The 18754-nt window shown below is 43.3% G+C and overlaps 1 protein-coding gene across 1 annotated transcript in view; it reads left to right on the top strand.

The window, feature by feature from the left end:
* The window catches only part of LOC126260507 (nephrin-like), an 871736-nt gene that overhangs the window by 725686 nt on the left and 127296 nt on the right, over nucleotides 1-18754 (top strand). The window contains exons 8-10 of the mRNA XM_049957838.1: nucleotides 1578-1708; nucleotides 6382-6544; nucleotides 18547-18726. Coding sequence (XP_049813795.1) covers nucleotides 1578-1708; nucleotides 6382-6544; nucleotides 18547-18726 — 474 coding nt within the window. The remainder of the gene's footprint in view (nucleotides 1-1577; nucleotides 1709-6381; nucleotides 6545-18546; nucleotides 18727-18754) is intronic.

Below are 18754 nucleotides of genomic sequence, written 5' to 3'. Positions count from 1 at the left end.
ATAGGCGTATATAGACTTTCTTTGCTTCTGATGGAATTCTTAATTCATGGAGACGTCTGCTTTTTCTTTGGACAGCACACTGTAAACGAACATGTTAATATTTCATTATTATTATTATTATTATTATTATCACTTCTATTGTTGCTATTATTACACGATTAATTAATACAAAGATAATTTAATAACAGTATATATAATTTTCACTCTACAGCGGAGTGTGCGCTGATATGAAACTTCGTGGCAGAATAAAACTGTGCCGGACCGAGGCTCGAACTCAGTCGGTAGAGCCATTGCCCGCGAAAGGCAAAGGTCCCGAGTTCGAGTCTCGGTCCGGCACACAGTTTTAATCTGCCAGGAAGTTTCATATCAGCGCACACTCCGCTGTAGAGTGAAAATTTCATTCTAGAAACATCCCCCAGGCTGTGGCTAAGCCATGTCTCCGCAATATCGTTTCTTCCAGGAGTGCTAGTTCTGCATGGTTCGCAGGAGAGCTTCTGTGAAGTTTGGAAGGTAGGAGACGAGGTACTGGCAGAATTAAAACTGTGAGGACGGGGCGTGAGTCGTGCTTGGGTAACTCAGTCGGTAGAGCACTTGCCCGCGAAAGGCAAATGTCCCGAGTTCGAGTCTCGGTCCGGCACAAAGTTTACTAAATCCACCTAGGTACCAAGTAAAAATCGTAATCTTCGACCGGAACTGTGAGTCGGTTCATTGTCAAAATTACGTATGAGAAAAAAATGTCAGAAACGTGGTCGCTATATTGAGACGACCAGAGTTGGTTTCAGGCAAAACTATTCCTGTACAGACAACCTGTTTATTTTACAGTACCTAAAGCAGATGGTTATAGTGATACGAAAACAATTACACATTGCCTTTCTAGATTTAACAAATTATTATGACACGATTCCTGGAGCAACACCTTGGGAATATATATGTATATATTCCCCCAGTTTTGTTCCACAAATCATGGACTCTATCACTGTGTTATGGTTTTGCTTGGGATTGGAAAGTACTCCCATTCCTTCTATCCAGTTACCTTCTGAATTTTTATACGAGCAGTCTTCCTGCCTACTTATCTAACTGCACAGGCCGCAGCTTTACCAGAGGCGTTCGCTTCACGGAAAGGCTTCGTGCTAAGCTCCAAGACCGGACACACGAAGAACAAGAAAGCAGTATATTAAATCCATCAACATACATCTCGCGAAGTGATCTGAGACATTCGAGCGCTTACGTAGCTACAGTGTCTTGTGCGCCGTTGGTGGATGGAACAGGAAACAGAATAAATAACTGTTGTAAATGAAGCAGCCTCGACGTCTTTGTAGGGATCCTTTAGGAACTATGCAGTTTTTTCTCATATACTACTGAATTTCATGTAAATGGTTTAAGCTTAAATCTGAGAATAATTGTGGGACTTTTGCATGTCACTAATAATCAAAAGTTGCTGTTAGAGTATAGTACAGCTCATTCTGTAGAAAAGAGATGATTATGCATTATCCGTGATTCAAGTTTCTACTCGTAATTTTGTATACCCAATTTAAGATATTTTCTCTTGCACTTTAAATCTTTATTTGTTTTCACAGTCCCTCCTTCAGTGGAACTGCAGTTGGGAACTAAACTCAACGCAGACGACATTAAGGAAGGGGAAGATGTCTACTTCGAGTGCAATATTGAGGCAAACCCCAACATCTACAAACTCGTCTGGAAATTGAATGTGAGTATCTGTCATAAAAAAAAGAAACAAAAAAATTGAATGTGAGTATCTGTCATAAAAAAACAAAAAAAAACGCCCGCGGTCATTATGGCAAACTCGGTTAATAGTCCCGTTCAACAACACTTAATATTTTTCACGAATCCTTGTTGCCTTATAAGACGATTACATCCGGAAAATGGAATATTTCCGTGCATGTAATCGGCACTCTCATGTCTGTGTTCTTACGGATTCTTGGAATCCTACGGAGGTTGACGTCACATAATTTCATTCAAGTCCAGTTTTGAACTGCAATTTCAGTGTTGAGAATGTGCAGAGAAGAGATGCAATATTTTGATTATCCTACTCAGTTTATAGAACGCTACAGCATTAATTTGGCGGATGCTTAAATGCGGCTAACTTAAGGGAAAGATAAAATTGTTAATCTTTTCAGTATTAACTTTCTGTGTCCGGTGGCGTTTGACAAGCTAAGCTGAGCATGCCCGAAAGAAAGACGTAGTGTGGAAATGACACTGTTTTAATGTCAATATTTACAATTTTCTAAAATACACATTGTTGTGTTATAGACTCTAGGCTGTTTCTTATGCACTTACATGGTATGTTTCCTTCTGTTTCGCTATATCTTACACACTGGTCCGTGCGGCTGCCCCCGTCGGAGGCATGGGCATGGGTGTCTGTGTGTCGTCCTTAGCGTAAGTTAGTTTAAGTTAGATTAAATAGTGTGTAAGCTCAGGGACCGATGACCTCATCCGTTTGGTCACATATGACCTTACCACACACTTCCAAATTACTCACTGTACTTAAACAACAGAAAAATTTGGTCTGTTATATTTTTCTGTCTTTTTCCATGAACTTATGTACGTGATCCAGCGCGAAGGACTTCCTAATGTCATAATAATTGTGGCCAGTATAAAGCTTCCAAGACCTTTTATGTCGGCTCTACAAACCGTAGAAAATATTTCTCTTTCAAGTACCTCCTCAGTTCTCCCCACGATACTGAATAGGCTCCATTCCTGACTTACCATCGAGGAAAACCTTTAAATATTACTAAGAATCAAATACAGGTCCATTCTGCAAGATTCAGACGTCATGTCCTCTAACCTACTGAGTGGAAACCTACACGGATTACTTATTAGAAACATGTTTTGAAACTTTGTGTGTGAGAAATATCTCACCTTATTTCGCTCCCCCTTAACTTCATAACAAGACCATGTGACTCTTCGACATTAAAATCTAACACAGTAGGAAAAGCGGTGTACAGTAACAAGTGAATAAATCACACTTCCCATACACGTTATTTGTCACCTACGAATTGCTACTCTTTCACGTCTTTGTAACAATGCTTTTTCCACGAACCCCACTTCGTGCGAGGTGTGTACTGCAGGCTTTTGCGATGCACGCAATCCATCTAAGCGACGTAATTGCTGCACTGCCGACGAGGAAAATGTTTATCGGTGAACCTGGGCCATTTCCATGCGAAGCCATATTTCTTTGTTTCTTCATTCTCTGCTTTAAGGAGTAAAGCGGGCAGCATGAGATCCGACACATAAATGGCAGATATTTTCATCTATTTAGCAGGCTAACTGGTAGTGGGTCGGACGGATTACCAACTGGAAATAAATGGGAGAGGATTATCAGTACTGGTATTTTTGTTACTAGGGAAACCTCCTGATAACCTTGATCGGAATCAGATGATCGTCCCAGACAAAAGAAAAAGAATTAATTGTATTGAGATGTACATATGTTTATTTGAAATGGCACTGACGCTAGCCTCTACTAGTAATGTAGACTCCCAAATCGACAACCGCTGTGAATTAAAATTATTTTATGTTAGTTGGTAGTCCAAGACTGCAGATCCAACCTTAAGTCAGCTGCGGGAGACAGCTAGTGTTTCAGAGAAATGTAGGGTCACTCTAGGTAGTACTAACCGTACGACTTACAATGTAGGAAGTACGACGGTGGAAAGTATCGAGCCGGTATCATATCGATGCTTTACACCGCTTCTATCTGGGAACAAATTGTGTCATATTAAATGTGGGCAAAATCATACTGATGCACCAAATTAACCTGCTTTGCACGGCTTTTTTTTTACTGACATCATCAGGTTACCTTCCATTAGGAACGTGGGTGCGCTCAGCGACTGTGATACGATTTTATATCTGTATATAACTCTTACATCATTTACCTAATCACACATCGGGCGTGGTGATCTAGCTTTAAAGCGCATGCCTGGAAACCGGGAGGTCGCGGTATCGAATCCCGGTCGGACTATGGAAATTTTCATTATACTTTTATTCTAGCTTTCGACTCTCAATGACGTGGAGATTCGTGAGGAACAACAGGAAGCTCGGATTCAATGTTAAGCTGTATGTCCAATTCCCGCAGTCGTGCAACTGGGCTACGTTAGGGAGACGCAAGTCGACAAATTGGCGTCCAGTTATAAGACTTGCACCCGGCAATTGACCCATATACAGTTATTATCTAATAACCTCAGACAAAATTTTGCTTTGCTGTTGACTTCTTTTGTTTCACACACTGTCGTGGAATCCAACTGCTCTATAGATGAAAAATTGATAATTATACATCACTTCAGTCATAGGGTAAAGATGTGTTTGCCTGAACACCATAGTGTTTTACTAGCGATTACGATATTGTAGGTGTCACACTGTTACCACTCGCTTAATTTTTATGTGACTTATCATCGAGTTACAGGAGGGCCATTAGTTTAACACGACTTTGAACCACAGCATCAAGGTATTATTCACATTAAGAGACACTTTTATAACTAAATTTCACGAGTACTTTCAGCATAGCTCTAAAAATTCTTCTATTCGTTAATAGAGATCTGCACTAGGAACTAACAGTACACCATCACTTACGTTGTAATGGTTCACTTAGGATTCATCACCTATTATTCCTTCTTTTTTTCAGGTTAGGAAACTGGAAACTTCCTCTACGGGTGCACGAAATCGAGATGGTGATATGTAATCTCCCCTGTTACCTAATTTCATTTTGTGCTAGCCTAATGACGTCTCAGCGGAGAGTAGTTTTCCACAGTAGTAATGAATATTTTGATAATGTCTTGTGTCTGAGTCTTATAATATTTGTGTTGTTTTGTCCAATTCCAAATTAGCACCCTATACATACACTACGTGATCAAAAGTATCCGGACACATGGCTGAAAATGACTTGAAACATAGTGGCGCCCTCCATCGGTAATGCTGGAATTCAATATGGTATTGGCCTACCTTTACTTAGCCTTGATGACAGCTTTCACTCTCGCAGGCACACGTTCAATCAGGTGCTGGAAGGTTTCTTGGGGAATGGCAGCTCATTCCTCACGGAGTGCTGCACTGAGGAAACGTATCGATGTCGGTCCATTACAAGGATGTTATTGTGGTGTAGTCAATCCGCCATAGACCGTACATTATGAACAGGTGCTCGATCATGTTGAAAGATGCAATCGCCATCCCCAAATTGCCCTTTGACAGTGGGAAGCAAGAAGATCTTAAAAACATTAATATAGTCCTTTGCTGTGATAGTGCCACAAAAAATAACAAGGAGTGCAAGCCCACTCCATGAAAAACAAGACCACACCATAACACCAACGCCTCAGAATTTTACTGTTGGCACTACTGACGCTGGCACATGACGTTCACCGGGCATTCGCCATACCCACACCATGCCATCGGATCGCCACATTGTTTACCGTGATTCGTCACTCCACACAACGTTTTTCCACTGTTCAATCGTCCAATGTTTATTCTATTTACACCAAGCGAGGCGTCGTTTGGCATTTACCGGCGTGATGTGTGGCTTATGGGCAGCCGCTCCACCAAGTTTTCTCACTTCCCGCCCAGCTGCCTTAGTACATGCAGTGGATCCTGATGCAGTTTCGAATTCCTGAGTGATCGTCTGAATAGATGTCTGCCTATTACACATACGACCCTCTTCAAATGTCGGCGGTCTCTGACAGTCAACATACGAGGTCAGCCTGTACACTTTCGTGCTGTATGTGTCCCCTCACGTTTCCAGTTCACTATCACATTGGAAACAGTGGATCTAGGAGTGTGGAAATCTCGCCTAAAGAAGTATAACACAAGTGACACCCAGTCACCTGAGGACGTTCGAAGTTCGTGAGTCCCATGGAGCGCCTCATTCTACTCTCTCACGATGTCTAATGACTACTGAGGTCGCTGATTTGAAGTACCTGGTTGTAGGTGGCAGCACAATGAATATACTCGTAATATGACAAACGTATTTTGCCGGCCGATTAGGCCGAATGGTTCTAGGCGCTTCAGTCTGGAACCGCGCCACCGCTACGGTCGCCGGCTCGAATCCTGCCTCAGCATGGATGTGTGTGATGTCCTTAGGTTAGTTAGGTATAAGTAGTTCTAAGTTCTAGGGGACTGATGACCTCAGATGTTAGGTCCCATAGTGCTCTGGGCCATTTGAACCATTTGAACAATCATGTTTTGGGGGTGTCCGGATGTTTTTGATGACATAGCGTATATATACATTACTTGAAACTTATTAACCACCCTTCCCCTCTCAAGTAACATACACAAGACTATAAGGCTGAAACAGATGACAAATAAAAATACATTAGGAAATTCTATGGTATACACCAATGACGACTTTTCTTGGTATGTGATAGAAATCCATTTGCTTTGCAGGGTCAGGTGCTGGTGGACGGCACTCGCACTAGTGTGCGTGTGATCAACCACAGTCTGGTGCTGCGAAACGTCGACAGGCGGCGAGACGCCGGCAACTACACGTGCGTCGCGTCCAACGTCGAAGGCGATGGAGTCAGCAACACCTTCCACCTCAGAATCAAGTGTGAGTTCCCTAGCAGTAAGACAACATATTTTCAAACGGGAAGTATCTTAATGTTGGGAAAGGGAAACGCGGAAGGATGCGTCTCTAAGCTAATTCAAAAATTATTTCAGATGTGAACAGTTTAAAACCCTTGTTTGTATTTACAGAAGGACGGAAATACTGTTTGAAGCCGACCTCGGAGGTAGAGAAAAATGTAGGAACACGCAAGATCATATTGACGCTACGACTTCACGTAGAAGATTGAAGGAAATACAATTCCTGTTTCTGGAATTTGTAGGTCGGGAGCAACCTATTGAGAACGTTGACATGAACAAACTCTATGAATTTTTTACGGTATCAGAGGTGAGATACAAGGAGCGAAAGGTTGTACAGAAATCAGACTTCAGTTATAAGAGTCGAAGGACATGAAAAGGAAACAGCTGCAGAGGAGGAAGTAGACATCCGTGTAGCCCCTCTCTCTGTGCACTGAGCGAGCAGTAAAGGACGCCAAGCAGAAATTAGGAACGGAAATTAAAGTACAGGTTAGTTGCTGAAATTCTGTTTCCGTCAGAGAACACATAAACATGCAAGATAAGTTCAAATGAATGGACAGTATCTTAAAAAGAGATTATAAGAGGAATAGAGTATGCAGATTCGTCGAATTAAGTGAGCTGATGCTGACAGAATTAGATTAGGAAGTGAGACACTAAAACTAGTCCATGGGTTTCGCTATCTGGACAGCCAAATAACTAACGCTAGCCAAATTATCGAGGATGTAAAGCGCAGACCTGTAACAGCCACTAAAGCGTTATTGAAAACTAAAAATTAATTAACAATTTAAATGTTGGGAAGTCCTTTCACAAGGTATTTGGGAGTGTAGCCACGTACAGAAGCCTAACAGGACAAGAACCAGTTCACACAATAACAAAACACAAGTTTTCGAGGTGTGGTTCTACAGTAGAAGTTTAAAATTAGACGGACAGATCGAATAACTAAAGATACTGTACTGAATAAAATCGTGAAAAAAATAGATGTGGGACATAACAAAGACTCTGTGCAGGCCAGTCCATTACAGGGACATTATTGCCGTGTAGCCACTCTGCAACAGGCCGTGCATTATGAACATATGCTCGCTCATGTTGAAAGATGCAATCGATATCCCCGAATTGCTCTTCAACAGTGGGAAGGCAGAAGGTGCTTGAAACGTCAATGTAATCCTTTGCTGCGATAGTGCCACGCAAAAATACAAGGGGTACAAGATCCCTCCATGAAAAACACGACCACACCCTAAAACCACCACCTCCGAATTTTACTGTTGACACTACGCACGCTGGCAGATGACGTTCACCGGGCATTCGCCATACCTACACCATTTTTGTGCTTTCAACATTGCAGCCCAGTCAGCACTTATGATAATCAATTATATAAGAAACTATCTGCCTCGATTGCGGTAATGAAACCAACCTTTACCTAGGTTTCAACCCAACTAATTGAGCCTTCTTCAGAAGATATACCTGAATGTATAACTTGTCTAAGAGGGCATGGTCTAGAAATAAAACTAAAACAGTCTGAATAGGCATAGTCGCATTTTAAAAATGCGTTACACAAGTACTAAGTCAACACCAAGACTTAACTTAGGCTCTGGCATGAGCCTCGTCTCCATGGACGCCGTGCGGTGGGCCTCTGGAGCTCACGTGGGACTAAGTAGGACTATATAAGGCGCTGCAAATCAACATGGCGGGGAACATTGCGCATGTATAACTGAGACCATGTCTGTCAAGGATAAAAGACCAACGCAGTTATATCTTACAACAAATATCTTACAGAAAGGTTGAGAATCTTAAACATAAAGCCTCTGCACCAGGTTATGACTAAAATGTAAAAAAGTATGCATAGATTTATGTAAGTTCGAACACACTGCCCGACTTACACACTATTATAATATATCGGCGCTTTCACAACGAATGCTGCATAATGCACACAGCGAAACAGTAGTATGTAAACGCCATAATGCAATAATCTCGGTTACCCTGTATACAGATGGTAGAGTAGGTGTTTATCAGTTGATGTAGATATACTTCTTATTGCTGAGAAGCACTGAATGAAGAATATTATTAAGATTAATTTTTTATCTTATTACTAAAAATAACACATGAGTGAAGGAGCAACGCCACGTCATCTCCATATAATAGCAAATGACCAGCATCGCTCAAATTATGTTTTACGTGTAAAATATGTGGTAATTGCGTGCAGCCCCCTTTCATCGCCCTTATACTTTATCTACCGCATTTCTAAAATTTGATTATGCCTATTCAGGCTGTCTTAGCTCTATTTCTACACCATGCCCTCTTAGACAAATTATACGTTCAGGTATATCTTCTGAAGAAATCTCAATTATTTGGGCTGAAACCTAGTTAAAGGTTGGTTTCATTACCGCAATCGAGGCTGATAGTTTCTTATATGTACCTACACCATGCCATTGGATCACCCCATTGTGTACCGTGATTCGTCATTCCAAAAAACGTTTTTCCACTGTTCAATCGTAGTTACTATCTAGGAACTAACTGGAGATGAAATTTAATGGTTCGTGGTCGATCACAAATTAGCATTACCCCTTAACTCGTACACTATACTGATACCGTTGTAGAAGTGCTGTAACGAATACATCACACTGCGAGCTATTATTTGGGTAAAAACACTCACACCATAAAGTCAACGGGCGGTGTTCTGGTCTCGGAGACATCCCTTGTCGCTTCCACATGTACTGCTTATTGCTACATATAAGGGGTAGTCAAATGAAACCGAACACGCAACAGAGTGGGACGATAGAATTGTGTAACTGAAGCCGATGTCCACGAATGTCTTTCTTCAGGTCGCCATAGATGCGAAAATAACTCGGTGAATGGCTCAAATGACTCTGAGCGCTATGGGACATAACATCTGAGGTCATCATTCCCCTTAGAACTACTTAAACCTAACTAACCTAAGGACTTCACACATCCATACCCGAGGCAGGATTCGAACCTGCGACCGTAGTGGTCGCGCAGTTCCAGACTGTAGCGCGTAGAACCGCTCGGCCATCCGGCAGGCAACTCGGAGAAAGTTCCGAGCCGTAAGGATTATGCTACAGCGTCTCTCAATCAAATCACTGAAGCGTAGCTTTCGTCCGAATGGCAGTGTGACGGTGGGCGTTATCATGCAACAGAATGTTTCCGCCCGACAGCGTTCCTGGGCGTTTTGACTATGGTGCATCACAGTTTCTGCAAAGTGTCTTCATACACTCCGTGGAACGCGAAGAGCAGAGCATAGTCATCATGACCTTATCGGAAACTACTGGTGTCATAAAGATGTGATTTTATGTGTATAGACTGAAGCTGTGAGTGGAACTTTTATCTAAACCCGGGAATCGAACCAGGGTCTCCTGTTTGCTATGCAGGTGCAGTATCCACTAAGCCAACTTGGCACAGCGTTTCGCACGACTGCACAGAAACCCCTGGCACGCCTCCCTCTTCGTTCTGCACTGGGGCAGCAGTGAGAATTTGGGTCGAGGAGGGAAGCGTTCCATGGTAATTCGTGCAGTTGTGCGAACCGCGGTGACAACGTGGCTTAGTGGCTAGCGCACCTGCGTAGTAAGGAGGAGATGCTGTTTCGACTCCCGGCGTTGGTACACATTATCACTCGTTGCTGGAGATATGGTAAGTTTCCAGTTTTGGCTTTGCCGTTGGCCCTCGGGCTATTGGGACGCTGTGGGACGAAAGCATCCTGTTTCACTATAATGTCCACCTTCACACTGCCAATCCGATCAAGGCTGCGCTTCAGTGGTGTGTTTGGGAAACACTGCAGCGTCCTCCTTCAACACTGATCTTTCACCGTGTGATCTTCATATCTTTGTCGACCTGATGAAAGACAGTCATTGATGTTGCTTTCAGTCAGGCGAGAAAGTGCCAGAGCGGGTGTGGTAGTGGATCTGTCAGCGGCAGACTCGCTTCTACGAAACAGGAACTGATCGTTTCGTCTCTCAGTGTGATAAATGTCTTAACGCTTTTGGTGATTACTTTTGATGGAACTATTCTATGGTCCTGTTGTGGCAGGTATTCGGTTTTCATTTGACTTCCTCTGACTTATTACACCGCATGACAGTAAGGTGAAGGGGAAGAGGAAACGAAATGACACTGCCCGAGCTGAGACGGTATCCAATGTTATTTCAGTGCTTTCAAAATCGACTCAAATTTATAAACATCTTGGTAGTATGAGCCGACTTGACAGTAGTTGTACCGCCGCTGTCCAGGATAGACTTACTAATTCATTAGGGTAGGGTGCCCAGAAGCAGTTCTATCTCGTCGTGATGCAAAAACTGTTGTAACTGGTCCGTAATATCCTACCGCTGGAATGAAGTTGACTTCCGAGCTGTTACTGTTGGAGGCAAATCAGGGGTACTGCTGGCCACAGGAGTACCTCAGCACTACGCAGACTGTTCATACAGACACGTTCCATATGTGGATGTGTATTATCCTGTTGAAAAATGGCACCGCGTTACTGTCGCATGATACATGACGATGCGGAATATAACTGACGTACGATTGTGGCGACAGAGTTCCCTCTACCACCTTCATCCGTGATTTGAAGTCGTATCCGATGGTTTTCCAAACCAGAAAGAGAGGAGAAACAACATCGTTTTTCATCAGAACATTGGTAGAATGGGATCTCACCTTAGGTCGAAACCTTACTCGCTCACGGTGGACATATAGGGTACTGCAGAATCGCGATTAATCGATGAACCTAATGCGATGTCGTTCATCAGCAGTCCATGCTTACCAGTCACTGCCCCACTACAGCGTCGCTGTTTCTTTTGCACTGCTTACAGCAGCCCACGCATGGGACAGTAACTTCCTAGCCGGGATGCTGTTAGTCTCGAACAAATATTGCGGGATGAGACAGCATCTTTCGGGGATGCTTGTCAAAGGGTTATAGTATGCCTGGCACATAAGGCGATTCTTCCTTGTGGTGGGCAGAGAAGGTCGAATGGAACGTTGACAACGAATATGCCTGTCCTCATGTTCCCATGGAGACCTACATCAGGCCACTGTCGCATCGGAACGCCTCATTAATGTGGATAGTGCGTGATTCGACCATTCGAGATCTATAATGAGGCCCCTTTCAAACGCTGTCAGATGTTTATAACGCTGTCACATACAAGTACCCGTCATCATTGTGTCCTGCACAGTGACAACTCAACATCTGACGCTGTTCACTGCGCCTATATACTCTACCAGGTCTGATAACAATTCTAAACAGAAAAAAGTGTTACACGATCTGACACCCGTTCCGCCTCATACAACGAACTGGAACTCTACTGATTCAAAAATCTATGTGAGTGAAGTTATGTTGAGGTTCAATCAAGTAATTGGTACGTTTCAACTCTTTTGTTTAGAATTGTACCTCTAAATCACTCTTCATGTGCCATAATTACGAAATATCCAATTTATATTACAAATAGCAAACAACTTAGCGGGACAAAAAAATCAGTGTGTATCAGAACCTTCATCATAGGTGGCACGTAATCTGTGCAAGATGAAACTCGTGCCATCGTTAGGTTCTTAGCATGCTAAACTTCGGTATTAGAATTTCTCCATTCTTTTTTCATTCACATGTTGCTTCTGGCGCGACAACACGCCGGTCACGACTATACAACAAAACTTTTAGTTTTAAGGTAGTTGAATTATAGAAGTAACAGAGGACATTTTAAGGAAAATTAGCCTTTGCTCTATATCTGCAGACTTGGTTTCCTTTGCTTGGATTTGTTATTGAAGTATTCCATTCATATTATCCAACATAAAATGTATCAATACCTTATTACAAATTCGAACAGATCTCCCAAGAGGAAAACCCATCTTCTCTCCCCTATGCCCTACTGCCATAACATTTGTTGCAGGAGATGGCGTCTGTGCACGACTGCCTGTGGTTTCAGCTGCTTGCTGCCTCTCAGCTGCGCCCTGCAGGCGTCCTGTGCTATTAAGATATAAACAACGTCTAAATTCAGTATTATCGGCAATACAATGATTTAAATAAACGAACTTTCTCACCCACTGTGATGGTAACCGTCGCATTCTTACTATTAATAATGGAGAATAATGAAACACTATATTTTTGACAACCTAATTAATTAAGCCTCAGTTCACAGTCTCGAGACCAATAAAATGACTGACGACGTGGAGAAAGTATGTCCCTTTGTAGACACATTCCGATAATAAGAGATGTAGTCCCGCAATGGTATGATTCAGTAAGGCATTATCGTGAAATTTTTGTAAGTTTGTTGCTCCACAGCTTGAAACTACTTTTAAAAGACATCTTGTTCACACAGGTATTATCACGATATAAAGGGGATGATCTTCCAGCGAAGATCCTGCCTGCCATTTTCAATCGAGTGATACGTGTACAGTGCAAAGAGATCTACCTCCTTCATACAGTCTCCTTAGCTACTGAATAAACACATGGATAATGATGTCGATTAGCGTAAAGTATCAGTTCTGTATGAGGTTGTCTTATTATTATGAGCTAAGAGACTGTCAGCAGACTTCTTGGCCAATAAAAAGCAACATATGTATTATGTGAGCTACAGTGATGGAGGTATGCAACCCGCAAGTTTCTGGCTTCTAATAGGTTACTCAGATATATGTTCAATATCACGCTACACGAATTTTAGGAGATTCATCCCTTACATCATAAAACTTAAAATGATTTTCACATTGAAATTAATTGTGACTTTGTAATCCTGGGATTGAAGCAAGCTGACATTATATCTTGGAAAGTAGAGCTCAGAAATAATAAATAACCAAGGTGACCAAGAACGAAATACCGAAGATACTCGTTCGTCAGAGACGATTGAGAATCAAAATAGGATAATTGAGGAGAAGGTGAAATACCTTATGAGGACCTCTGCATTAATCCATGACAGATAATAGTCAACTACATATCTAAAGATGATGAGAATGAGAATTATCTAATCAAATACACTCCTGGAAATTGAAATAAGAACACCGTGAATTCATTGTCCCAGGAAGGGGAAACTTTATTGACACATTCCTGGGGTCAGATACATCACATGATCACACTGACAGAACCACAGGCACATAGACACAGGCAACAGAGCATGCACAATGTCGGCACTAGTACAGTGTATATCCACCTTTCGCAGCAATGCAGGCTGCTATTCTCCCATGGAGACGATCGTAGAGATGCTGGATGTAGTCCTGTGGAACGACTTGCCATGCCATTTCCACCTGGCACCTCAGTTGGACCAGCGTTCGTGCTGGACGTGCAGACCGCGTGAGACGACGCTTCATCCAGTCCCAAACATGCTCAATGGGGGACAGATCCGGAGATCTTGCTAGCCAGGGTAGTTGACTTACACCTTCTAGAGCACGTTGGGTGGCACGGGATACATGCGGACGTGCATTGTCCTGTTGGAACAGCAAGTTCCCTTGCCGGTCTAGGAATGGTAGAACGATGGGTTCGATGACGGTTTGGATGTACCGTGCACTATTCAGTGTCCCCTCGACGATCACCAGTGGTGTACGGCCAGTGTAGAAGATCGCTCCCCACACCATGATGCCGGGTGTTGGCCCTGTGTGCCTCGGTCGTATGCAGTCCTGATTGTGGCGCTCACCTGCACGGCGCCAAACACGCATACGACCATCATTGGCACCAAGGCAGAAGCGACTCTCATCGCTGAAGACGACACGTCTCCATTCGTCCCTCCATTCACGCCTGTCGCGACACCACTGGAGGCGGGCTGCACGATGTTGGGGCGTGAGCGGAAGACGGCCTAACGGTGTGCGGGACCGTAGCCCAGCTTCATGGAGACGGTTGCGAATGGTCCTCGCCGATACCCCAGGAGCAACAGTGTCCCTAATTTGCTGGGAAGTGGCGGTGCGGTCCCCTACGGCACTGCGTAGGATCCTACGGTCTTGACGTGCATCCGTGCGTCGCTGCGGTCCGGTCCCAGGTCGACGGGCACGTGCACCTTCCGCCGACCACTGGCGACAACATCGATGTACTGTGGAGACCTCACGCCCCACGTGTTGAGCAATTCGGCGGTACGTCCACCCGGCCTCCCGCATGCCCACTATACGCCCTCGCTCAAAGTCCGTCAACTGCACATACGGTTCACGTCCACGCTGTCGCGGCATGCTACCAGTGTTAAAGACTGCGATGGAGCTCCGTATGCCACGGCAAACTGGCTGACACTGACGGCGGCGGTGCACAAATGCTGCGCAGCTAGCGCCATTCGACGGCCAACACCGCGGTTCCTGGTGTGTCCGCTGTGCCGTGCGTGTGATCATTGCTTGTACAGCCCTCTCGCAGTGTCCGGAGCAAGTATGGTGGGTCTGACACACCGGTGTCAATGTGTTCTTTTTTCCATTTCCTGGAGTGTATAATTCTTATAGACGTATGTAACATCAAAAATCTGTAAAGCCAAACACAATAGAGATGATTATTACATTTTTCGATATCCATTTCATCATCATAATGTCATTCTTACGGCTTCACTTTGGTTGAGTAACTATTGTTTTAAAATGCACATTGCGTTAACTACTAATTAAAATCTAGGAAAGAGCGTATTGTCCTAGTGTCTCTTTTATTCATTTCTGCTGTTTAATTGCAGAGACATGTTATCATCATCAACATCATTATCCATTTATGACCTGCTACTAGATGTTTTTGCCTGTTCGCGTTCTCCCACTTTTTTTCATATGCACTAAGTGTACAAATTCGTCAACTATTCGTGTAACTCAGTCATTAGTCTTTACTATTATTCTGTCAGCATACTGTGTCTACATTACATTGGTGTTACGGTAATTCATCTTCAGTACTGTTAATATACTTGCTTTGTTTAGCATAAGAATATCATCTGCCAATCTATGGTGGTTCACTTAAGAAAGGTTTACACGATTACCTCTAAATTCACATTTAAATATTTGAGTATGTCTTGTAAGCTTCCGAAAAACAGTTCTGGGGAAATAGAAACGCCTTACATAAAACCTTTCTCAATTTTGAACTTTTCAGTCACTGGATGTAATGGAATCTTAAGCCTAATGGCATATATATATTGTTCAACACACAGATGAAGTAATATTGTATTCCTTCGTCCTCACGGTTTTTTTTAGTGACAACCTCTCTCGCAGCCAGCAAATGGATAACTGAAATTCGTTATTTCTTTGGTATCTGTCATTTATTTCCGTAACTAAGATTTGTTTTTCATTCAAATTCCAGTTTCAAATTATGTTCCTAATATTTTTGTGATAATTTTACTTTCTTGATATTGAATGATTTTCGTTTTGGATCTGTCACGAATATAGTTGTTAAAATGCTTTTAACATAGAGATAGTCATACGTGGCGGCGATAAGGACGTTTTCAGGCTATGAAAATGCTAGAAAGATCTGAAGATTACCAAATCGGTCAAAACTCATAATCGTCGATATCAAATCGCAATGTATGATGTATTATGCTTCCAAACTAAGCTTGTTCGCTTACCTTGTCAGAGTCGAGAATATTTTCGAGGCAATTGGAAAAGAATTTTTAGAATATATTCTCTACCACTGGGAAAGGTTAATGGGCAGGTAGCTCTTTAAATATTTGTTGCTCCATTGCTCGTGGGTTAGAACTACAGAGTTGGGAAACTACTCGTGTTTGGTATCACCTTTCATACCAACATTCTATGAGTAAATGTGAAAATTTTGCTATTACAACTTCTGTCTCTGCATTTATCATCCTTACTGTTATGAAATAGGGCATATAAGGGAGCTCAATCTAAGCTGTCATGATTTACCTCAGCCGCAATTGAGGTCCAAGTAACGAGTGCGTTATAGCGTATTTAGTACGTTGTTTCTTCTTTTCCTCCGAATGCCTCATAATTCAGTGACAGTATTTCTTTTTTGCGTTCTTGCATCAATTCCTTGCTTTCCCAGGTAGTAGCTTCTCAATCATTTAGGATTTGTGAATAAATTCATAAACTGAGTTACATCTTTAATGATTTCTTCATGAATATCAATTTCTTTTAGGTCTCCATTAACTTCTGTCAGCCAATTGTTTTGGTGCTAATCGACAAGGTTATGTTCAGAGCTTTTTTTGGGGGGCATGATGTTTCCATTTCATATAGGTGACTGTGTAACTTTAATCGGCGCCTTCTGTGGTACCTGTCATTTTTTTCCGTAACTAAGATTTGTTTTTCATTCAATTTCCAGTTTCAAATTATGGTCCTAATATTTTCGTGACAATTTTACTTTCTTGATATTGAATGATTCTTGTTTTGTATCTGTCAAGAATATAGTTGTTAAAATGCTTGTAACACAGAGATAGTCATACACAGCGACGATGAGGATGTTTTCAGACTACGAACATGCTACACTACTACCCATTAAAATTACTACACCAAGAAGAAACGCAGATGATAAACGGGTATTCATTGGACAAATATATTATACTAAAACTGAAATGTGATTACATTTTCACGCCATGTGGGTGTATAGATCCTGAGAAATCAGTACCCAGAATTACCACCTCTGGCCGTAATAACGGCCTTGATACGCATGGGCATTGAGTCAAACAGAGCTTGGATAGCGTGTAAAGGCACAGCTGCCCATACAGCTTCAACACGATACCACAGTTCATCAAGAGTAGTGACTGGCGTATTGCGACGAGCCAGTTGTTCGGCCACCATTGACCAGACGTTTTCAATTGGTGAGAGATCTGGAGAATGTGCTGGCCAGGGGCGCAGTCGAACATTTTCTGTATCGAGAAAGGCCCGTCGTGCATTATCCTGCTGAAATGTAGGGTTTCGCAGGGATCGAATGATGGGTAGAGCCACGGGTCGTAACACATCTGAAATGTAACGTCCACTGTTCAAAGTGCCGTCAATGCGAACAAGAGGTGAGCGAGACGTGTACCAGTCTCACCCCATACCATCACGCCGGGTGATACGCCAGTATGGCGATGACGAATACACGCTTCCAATGTGCGTTTACCACGATGTTGCCAAACACGGATGCGACCGTCAAGATGCTGTAAACAGAATCTGGATTCATCCGAAAGAATGATGTTTTGCCATTCGTGCACCCAGGTTCGTCGTTAAGTACATCATCGCTGGCGCCCCTGTCTGTGATGCAGCGTGAAGGGTAGCCGCAGCCATGGTCTCCGAGCTGATAGTCCATGCTGCTGCAAACGTCGTCGAATTGTTCGTGCAGATGGTGGTTGTCTTGCAAACGTCCCCATTCTGTTGACTCAGGGTTCGAGACTTGGCTGCACGATCCTTTACAGCCATGCTGATAAGATGCCTTTCATCTCGACTGCTAGTGATACGAGGCCGTTTGGATCCAGCACGCCGTTCCGTATTACCCTCCTGCATCCACCGATTCCATATTCTGCTGACAGTCATTGGATCTCGACCAACGCGACCAGCAATATCGCGATACGATAAAGCGTAATCGCGATAGGCTACAATCAGACCTTTATCAAAGTCGGAAACGTGATGGTACGCATTTCTCCTCCTTACACGAGGCATCACAGCAACGTTTCACCAGGCAATGCCGGTCAACTGCTGTTTGAGCATGAGAAATCGGTGGGAAACTTTCCTCATCTCAGCACGTTGTAGGTGTCGCTACCGGCGTCAGCCTTGTGTGAATGCCCTGGAAAGCTAATCATTCGCATATCACAGCGTCTTCTTCCTGTCGGTTAAATTTCGTGTCTGTAGCACGTCATCTTCGTGATGTAGCAATTTTAATGGCCAGTAGTGTAGAAAGATCTGATTATTACCAAATCCCATAATCGTCTATTCCAAATGGCAGTTGTGGCTACATAAGTAATCTGCTATAACTATCTAACATTTCCTTCAACTCTCCATTGACACAATGCTTATCCTCAGTAATTTGACTGTGTGTTTGGGGATAAGAGACCAGCGCCGCCTGGCGCTTTCCTCGTGGCTTTCAGTGGAGACTACTGTGCTCCTGTGTTTAACCTGTTGCAGTCAGGCCGGTGTGCGCGCCGGAGCAGCCGGCGACGCTGGCGGTGCCGGCGCACGACGTGGCCAGGGTGCTGTGCCGCGTGGAGGCGCACCCGCCGCCGCTCTTCTTCCGCTGGTTCTTCAACAGCAGCGCGCCTGCCGACGGCGCCGCCGACGCCATCGCCCCGTCCGTGTCGGTAGTTGGTACGGACTCCATAGCGACATGCTTCCT

The sequence above is a fragment of the Schistocerca nitens genome, chromosome 5 (genome assembly GCF_023898315.1).
Source record: "Schistocerca nitens isolate TAMUIC-IGC-003100 chromosome 5, iqSchNite1.1, whole genome shotgun sequence".
Classification (NCBI taxonomy): Eukaryota; Metazoa; Arthropoda; class Insecta; order Orthoptera; family Acrididae; genus Schistocerca; species Schistocerca nitens.
The sequence above is the reverse complement of the archived record's forward strand: the minus strand, read 5'-3'. Positions and strand labels throughout refer to the sequence as shown.